The sequence below is a fragment of the Oncorhynchus clarkii genome, chromosome 12 (assembly GCF_045791955.1).
Source record: "Oncorhynchus clarkii lewisi isolate Uvic-CL-2024 chromosome 12, UVic_Ocla_1.0, whole genome shotgun sequence".
NCBI lineage: Eukaryota > Metazoa > Chordata > Actinopteri > Salmoniformes > Salmonidae > Oncorhynchus > Oncorhynchus clarkii.
In genome coordinates this window covers 12367778-12376731 of record NC_092158.1, presented here as the reverse complement: position 1 = coordinate 12376731, position 8954 = coordinate 12367778, and the positions used below count along the sequence as shown (strand labels likewise).

Here is an 8954-nt window from a genome sequence, read left to right as displayed (position 1 = left end):
AATGCTGACATTTGACCAATTTCTAACACTTCAAGGGTTAATGCCTTGTAGTAAGAGACAGTGATGATGCCAGTCGGTCACTGTGTTGGAAAACCCTCCACGACGTTGCTCAGAGAGAATGGGTTGTGTGATCTTCAACACCATATAGTTGTAGAGCTACATTATGGCTCACTTATGTTAACAGCCACTTCAATGACAATATAAAAAATGAAGTAAGCGCAACAATGAAACCCTTTTCCAGCATGGCAGTTTGATCCAGACTTCATCAAACAGAAGCGTTCTTTCCCCTCGCATCAGCAATTAGCTGTCGAGGATTATGACGTCTTTTAGAAAACACGATGCTTTAAGCCGTCGCTCTCTGGCAGACATCGTTGTGCTTTCACGGAAAATTATACACACGTAAAATATCCCTTTAATTTAATATAGCTCGTCTAGACTATATTTATATTTTCATAAATGGTAATTGCCGTTTTATTGTCAGTCGATTGAGGTTTGTTTCTATCCTTTGTCTCTACACGTTTTTGTGATGCTGGTGCAGGGGGTCCACTCCTGAGACCTGACCACGAGGTCAGATTGACCACTTGAGTGTTAATCAATGTTGAAATCCAGTGGTGTAAAGTACTTAAATAAAAATAAGTAATGTTAAGTATTTGTTTGTGTGAACTGTACTTTACTTAACTATTTATATTATTAACTATTTATATTTTTGAGAACGTTTACTTTTACTTCACTACATTCCTTAAGAAAATAGTGTACTTTTTACTCCATACATTTTACCTGACACCCAAAAGTATTCGTTAGATTTTGAATGCTTAGCAGCACAGGAAAATGGTCCAATTCACACACTTATCAAGAGAACAACCCTGGTCATCCCTACTGCCTCTGTTCTGGCGGACTCACTAAACACAAATGCTTGGTTTGTAAATTATGTCTGAGTGTTGGAGTGTCCCCCTGTCTATCGATAAATAAATAAAAACCTAAAATGGTGTCGTCTGGTTTGCTTAATATAAGGAATTAGAAAATATTTTCACTTTTACTGTTGATACTTAAGTATATTTCAAACCAATACCTTTAGACTTTTACTCAAGTAATATTTTTTTCATGGTATCCAATAGTTAGTAGTTACTATCTTGTCTCATTTCTACAACTCCCGTACGGGCTCAGGAGAGACAAAGGTTGAGAGCCATGCGTCCTCCGAAACACAACCCAACCAAGCCGCACTGCTTCTTAACACAGCATGCATCCAACCTGGAAGCTAGCCGCACCAATGTGTCGGAGGAAACACCGTGCACCTAGCGACCTGATCAGCGTGCACTGCGCCCGGCCCACCACAGGAGTCGCTAGTGCGCGATGAGACAAGGATATCCCTACCGGCCAAACCCTCCCTAACCCAGACGACGCTAGGCCAATTGTGTGTCGTCCCATGGACCTCCCGGTTGCAGCAGAGCCTGGGCTCTAATCCAGAGTCTCTGGTGGCACAGCTACCACTGCGCCACCCGGGAGGCCCTTCTCAAGTAATATTTTGACTTTGACTTTTACTTGAGTAATTTTATATTAAGGTATCTTTACTTTTACTCAAGTATGAAAATTGGGTACTTTTTTCACCACTGCCTCCCCCTGCCTCCCCCTGACTCCCCTGCCTCCCCCATGCCTCCCCCTGCCTCCCCCTGACTCCCCTGCCTCCCCCATGCCTCCCCCTGGCTCCCCCTGCCTCCCCCATGCCTCCCCTGCCTCCCCATGCCTCCCCCTGCCTCCCCCTGCCTCCCCCTGCTTCCCCCTGCCTCCCCCTGCCTCCCCATGCCTCCCCCTGCCTCCCCATGCCTCCCCATGCCTCCCCTGCCTCCCCCTGCCTCCCCCTGCTTCCCCCTGCCTCCCCCTGCCTCCCCCTGCCTCCCCATGCCTTCCCATGCCTCCCCCGCCTCCCCCATGCCTCCCCCTGCCTCCCCCTGCTTCCCCCTGCCTCCCCAGGCCTACCCCTGCCTCCCCCATGCCTCCCCATGCCTCCCCTGCCTCCCCCATGCCTCCCCATGCCTCCTCCTGCTTCCCCCTGCCTCCCCCTGCCTCCCCATGCTTCCCCCTGCCTCCCCATGCCTCCCCCTGCCTCCTCTGCTTCCCCCTGCCTCCCCATGCCTCCCCCTGCCTCCCCATGCCTCCCCCTGCATAGTTAGCTATGACTGTAAGTACTGTAAGTAGTAAGCTGTAGCCAACGTCTGTGGAGGCCTAGGTCTATGTTATGTTCGAGTGAGGACCCATCCCGCCTTCCATTTGTCTCAATTCACAGGTTTTACGCAGCTGCCAAGCGTGACGATCCCCTTCTGACTAGGTTTATGTTACCACGGTAATGTGTACAGCAGGGGAGGCTGCTGAGGAGAGAACGGCTCACAATAATGGCTGGAATGGAGTAAATGGAATGGTATCAAAAACTTGGTTTTCATATGTTTGGTGCCATTCCATTCACTCCATTCCAGCCATTATTATGAGCCGTCCTCTGGTGGACAGAGATATTTTTACTCTAAGCACGGTATATTAATAATGAACTCTTTTTCAACACTTTCTCCTCAATGTCGGGATACTTTACACAACCCCAGTGCTCTGTATGACTTATTCCTTAGTCATTGCTAGGGCCCTGTGTTTTGGAAATTCAAATAAAATGTAACGATTGTCTTCCTCTTCTGATGAGGAATAGGACGGATCGGACCAATGCGCAGCGTGGTAAGTGTTCATGTTATATTTATTAAACCGAACACAAAAATAACAAAGGAAAAAACATGACAAAAACGAAACAGTTCTGTAAGGTGCAACAAAAACACTAAACAGAAAATAACTACCCACAACCCATAGTGGGAAAACAGGCTGCCTAAGTATGGTTCTCAATCAGAGACAACGATCGACAGCTGCCTCTGATTGGGAACCATACCAGGCCAAACACAGAAATACAAAACCAAGAATACACAACATAGAATGCCCACCCCAACTCACGCCCTGACCAAACTAAAACAGAGACATAAAAAAGGAACTAAGGTCAGGACGTGACAGTACCCCCCACCAAAGGTGCGGACTCTGGCCGCAAAACCTAAACCCATAGGGGAGGGTCTGGGTGGGCATCTGTCCGCTGTGGCGGCCCTGGCCCTGGCGCGGGACGTGGACCCCACGCCACCATAGTCTTGGCCCACGTAAGTGGCGCCTTTGGAGCGGCAACCCTCGCCGCCGACCTCGGACTGGGGACCCTTGCAGAATAGACGGGAGACTCCGGCAGTGCCGGACAGGCGGAGGACTCCGGCAGCGCCGGAGTGAAGGGCGACTCTGGCAGCGCCGGGGTGAAGGGCGACTCTGGCAGCACCGGGGTGAAGGGCGGCTCTAGCAGCTTCTGACTGACGGGAGGCTCTGGCAGCTCCTGACTGACGGGCGGCTCTGGCAGTTCCTGACTGACGGGCGGCTCTGGCAGCTCCGGACAGACGGGCGGCTCTAGCAGCTCCGGACAGATGGGAGAACCTGGAGGGAGGAGACGGAGAGACAGCCTGGTGCGTGGGGCTGTCACAGGACCCACCAGGCTGGGGAGACCTACAGGAGGCCTGGTGCGTGGAGGAGGCACCGGATGGACCGTGCTGTGGGGGAGCACTGGAGCCCTGGTGCACAGCCTTGGAACCACTCCTCCAGGCTGGATGACCCCTTTAGCCCGGACCCTCCAGAGTGCAGGCACAGGTTGAACTGGGCTGTGGGTGAGCATTGAAGATCTGGTGTATACCACTTGCACCTCTCCCTTAGGCTCAATGCCCACATTCGCCCGGCACGGGCGGAGCGCAGGCATAGGGCGAACTGCACACTCCCAGCGCCCCGGAGACACAGCACGCAGCGCCGGCGCAGGATACCCTGGGCAGAAACGGTGTACCGGAGACCAAACACGCTGGGCCGGCACAATATGCCCTGGCTGGATGCCCACTCTCCCATGGCACTTGCGGGGGGCTGGCCTATAGTGCACCGGGCTATGATGCGAACTGGCGACACCGTGCGCTTGACCGCATAACACGGTGCCTGCCCAGTACTACGCTTCTTCCGGTAAGCACAGGGAGTTGGCTCAGGTCTATCGCCTGACTCCGCCAATCTCCCCGTGTGCCACCCCCCTGCCTCTCGTGCCTGTTGCGCTGCCTTACCTCATATCGCCGCCGCTCAGCTTTCGCTGCCTCCAGCTCTTCCTTCGGGCGGCGACATTCCCCAGCCTGTGCCCAGGGTCCCTTGCCTTCCAGTATCTCCTCCCAAGTCCAGGAGTCCAGAACCCTCTGCTCCAGGTTAACACGCTGCTTGGTCCTTTTTTGGTGTGTAGTTCTGTAACGATTGTCTTCCTCTTCTGATGAGGAATAGGACGGATCGGACCAATGCGCAGCGTGGTAAGTGTTCATGTTATATTTATTAAACACGAACACAAAAATAACAAAGGAGAAAACACGACAAAAACAAAACAGTTCTGTAAGGTGCAACAAAAACACTTAACAGAAAATAACTACCCACAACCCATAGTGGGAAAACAGGCTGCCTAAGTATGGTTCTCAATCAGAGACAACGATCGACAGCTGCCTCTGATTGGGAACCATACCAGGCCAAACACAGAAATACAAAACCAAGAATACACAACATAGAATGCCCACCCCAACTCACGCCCTGACCAAACTAAAACAGAGACATAAAAAAGGAACTAAGGTCAGGACGTGACATAAAATGTTATTTGTCACATGCGCCGAATACAACACCTTACCGTGAAAGGTTTACTTACAAGCCCTTAACCAACAATCAAGTTCAAGAAATAGAATTAAGTAAATATTTACTAAATAAAATACAAATAAAAAGTAACACAGTAAAATGACATAATAATAACTAGGCTATATACAGGAGGCCCGTCACCGAGTAAATGTGCAGGGGTACACACACACAATATTCATGTCACATGACCTGGATTTGAACCTTTATTTAAAGCTTTTTAACAAACTGTCCTCTTTTCTTTTCATGTCATGTCAGATGGTCCTGCACCACCCTCAGTGTAACGAGTACGCTGAGAGTCTGGAAGCAAGTTCAGGGAGCGAGTGTTTTAATAAATAAAATAAACAATAAACACGAACCACAAACAACGCACCGACATGAAAACAGAGTCAATAACGCCTGAGGAAAGAACCAAGGGGAGTGACAGATATAGGGACGGTAATCAAGGAGATGGAGTCCAGGTGAGTGTCATGAGGCGCAGGTGCGCCAGACGATGGTGACAGGTGTGCGGGATAATCAGCAGCCTGATGACCTAGAGGCTGGAGATGGAGTATACGTGACAGTACCCCCTCCCTGACGCGGCTACAGCCGCAGGACGCCGTCAAAGGGGACGAACCCGGGGATCAGGAGCGGACCGGTCACCCTTGCTGATGTGCGAGAACCTGACACGCCAGCTGAGGCACAGGAACCTATTGAGTCAGCTGAGAGCGCGGGAACCTGACAGATCGGTTGAGGCATGAGAACCTGACACGCCAGCTGAGGCACAGGAACCTATTGAGTCAGCTGAGAGCGCGGGAACCTGACAGATCGGTTGAGGCAGGGGAGAGAGGCGATCCGGCTGAGGCATGAGAACCTGATGAGCCGGTGGAAGCAGGGTAGCCTGGTGATCCGGCAGAGGCATGAGAGCCCAAAGAGCCGGCGGAGGCAGGGAAGCCTGGCGATCTGGTTGAGGCATGAGAACCTGATGAGCCGGTGGAAGCAGGGAAGCCTAGTGATCCGGCAGAGGCATGAGAGCCTGTAGCAAACATGGCAGTGTAATTCTCCTTTCTGGAAGAAAAGGCATAAAATAAAGGTGAAATCCTAGGTCATGTGACATGATAGCACAAAACACAGGCCCCTAGTCATTCCAACATGACAGGAAGGGACACCTTAGTTGTGATATAATGGTAATACTCCTCACGCTTTGCTACAAGACTTTACTAACTTAATCAGGTCAATTTCTAAATGTCAAACAATAACACCCCACTAGAAGAGGAGGGGGGAAGAGGAGGGAGGGGAGAGAAAGAAAGAAAGAGGAGGGAGGGGAGAGAAAGAGAGAAAGAGGAGGGAGGGGAGAGAAAGAGAGAAAGAGGAGGGAGGGGAGAGAAAGAGAGAAAGAGAAGGGAGGGGGAGAGAAAGAGAGAAAGAGGAGGGAGGGGGAGAGAAAGAGAGAAAGAGAAGGGAGGGGGAGAGAGAGAGAAAGAGAGAAAGAGGAGGGAGGGGAGAGAAAGAAAGAATGAAAGAGAAGGGAGGGGGAGAGAAAGAGAGAAAGAGAAGGGAGGGGGAGAGAAAAAGAGAAAGAGAAGGGAGGGGGAGAGAAAGAGAGAAAGAGAAGGGGGGGGGAGAGAGAGAGAGAAAGAGGAGGGAGGGGAGAGAAAGAGAGAAAGAGAGAAAGAGGAGGGAGGGGGGGAGAAAGAGAGAAAGAGGAGGGAGGGGGAGAGAGAGAGCGAAAGAGGGAAAGAGAAGGGAGGGGAGAGAAAGAGAGAAAGAGAGGAAGGGAGAGGGAGAGAAAGAGAGAAAGAGGAGGGAGGGGAGAGAAAGAGAGAAAGAGAAGGGAGAGGGAGAGAAAGAGAGAAAGAGAGAAAGAGAGAAAGAGGGAGGGGAGAGAAAGAGAGAAAGAGGGGGGAGGGGAGAGAAAGAGAGAAAGAGAAGGGAGGGGAGAGAAACAGAGAAAGAGGAGGGAGGGGGAGAGAGAGAAAGAGAGAAAGAGGAGGGAGGGGAGAGAAAGAGAGAAAGAGGGGGGAGGGGAGAGAAAGAGAGAAAGAGAAGGGAGGGGAGAGAAACAGAGAAAGAGGAGGGAGGGGGAGAGAGAGAAAGAGAGAAAGAGAAGGGAGGGTAGAGAAAGAGAGAAAGAGAAGGGGGAGAGAAAGAGAAGGGAGGGGGAGAGAAAGAGAGAAAGAGAGAAAGAGAAGGGAGGGGAGAGAAAGATAGAAAGAGAAGGGAGAATAAATGAGAAAAAGACAAAACTGAAACTGAAAGCAAACACAAGCTACATTTTGGCCAGATGTGGGGTTGGTGATGCTCTCTCTATTCTTTAATTTTTTTAATTTTTTACATTAACCTAACAACAGGGTTGGTGTGTTATGTGCTCTGTCTCTCTCTATCTCCCCCCTCTCTCTCTCTCTCTGTCTCTCTCTCTCTCTCTCTCTCTCTCTATATATATATATATATATATATATATATATATATATATATATATATATATATATATACAGTGCCTTGCAAAAGTATTCGGCCCCCTTGAACGTTGCGACCTTTTGCCACATTTCAGGCTTCAAACATAAAGATAGAAAACTGTATTTTTTTGTGAAGAATCAACAACAAGTGGGACACAATCATTAAGTGGAACGACATTTATTGGATATTTCAAACTTTTTTAACAAATCAAAAACTGAAAAATTGGGCGTGCAAAATTATTCAGCCCCCTTAAGTTAATACTTTGTAGCGCCACCTTTTGCTGCGATTACAGCTGTAAGTCGCTTGGGGTATGTCTCTATCAGTTTTGCACATCGAGAGACTGGAATTTTTTCCCATTCCTCCTTGCAAAACAACTCCAGCTCAGTGAGGTTGGATGGAGAGCATTTGTGAACAGCAGTTTTCAGTTCTTTCCACAGATTCTCGATTTTATTCAGGTCTGGACTTTGACTTGGCCATTCTAACACCTGGATATGTTTATTTTTGAACCATTCCATTGTAGATTTTGCTTTATGTTTTGGATCATTGTCTTGTTGGAAGACAAATCTCCGTCCCAGTCTCAGGTCTTTTGCAGACTCCATCAGGTTTTCTTCCAGAATGGTCCTGTATTTGGCTCCATCCATCTTCCCATCAATTTTAACCATCTTCCCTGTCCCTGCTGAAGAAAAGCAGGCCCAAACCATGATGCTGCCACCACCATGTTTGACAGTGGGGATGGTGTGTTCAGCTGTGTTGCTTTTACGCCAAACATAACGTTTTGCATTGTTGCCAAAAAGTTCAATTTTGGTTTCATCTGACCAGAGCACCTTCTTCCACATGTTTGGTGTGTCTCCCAGGTGGCTTGTGGCAAACTTTAAACAACACTTTTTATGGATATCTTTAAGAAATGGCTTTCTTCTTGCCACTCTTCCATAAAGGCCAGATTTGTGCACTAAATGACTGATTGTTGTCCTATGGACAGAGTCTCCCACCTCAGCTGTAGATCTCTGCAGTTCATCCAGAGTGATCATGGGCCTCTTGGCTGCATCTCTGATCAGTCTTCTCCTTGTATGAGCTGAAAGTTTAGAGGGACGGCCAGGTCTTGGTAGATTTGCAGTGGTCTGATACTCCTTCCATTTCAATATTATCGCTTGCACAGTGCTCCTTGGGATGTTTAAAGCTTGGGAAATCTTTTTCTATCCAAATCCGGCTTTAAATTTCTTCACAACAGTATCTCGGACCTGCCTGGTGTGTTCCTTGTTCTTCATGATGCTCTCTGCGCTTTTAACGGACCTCTGAGACTATCACAGTGCAGGTGCATCTATACGGAGACTTGATTACACACAGGTGGGGGATTGTATTTATCATCATTAGTCATTTAGGTCAACATTGGATCATTCAGAGATCCTCACTGAAATTCTGGAGAGAGTTTGCTGCACTGAAAGTAAAGGGGCTGAATAATTTTGCACGCCCAATTTTTCAGTTTTTGATTTGTTAAAAAAGTTTGAAATATCCAATAAATGTCGTTCCACTTCATGATTGTGTCCCACTTGTTGTTGATTCTTCACAAAAAAATACAGTTTTATATCTTTATGTTTGAAGCCTGAAATGTGGCAAAAGGTCACAGAGTTCAAGGGGGCCGAATACTTTCGCAAGGCACTGTATATATATCCCCCTCTCTCTATCTCTCTCTCTTATCTCCCCCCCTCTCTCTCTGTCCCCCATCTCTCTCCCCCCTCTCTCTCTCTTTACCTCTCTCTCTCTCTCTT

At 48.8% G+C, this 8954-nt stretch overlaps 1 protein-coding gene across 1 annotated transcript; it reads left to right on the top strand.

The window, feature by feature from the left end:
- The first annotated feature begins 1827 nt into the window (after positions 1-1827).
- LOC139421822 (uncharacterized) lies at positions 1828-2319 on the top strand. Its single transcript, XM_071172944.1, has 2 exons — positions 1828-2176; positions 2282-2319. Exons 1-2 carry the CDS (start codon positions 1828-1830, stop codon positions 2317-2319), a joined length of 387 nt encoding a protein of 128 aa, XP_071029045.1.
- The last annotated feature ends 6635 nt before the right edge of the window (positions 2320-8954 follow it).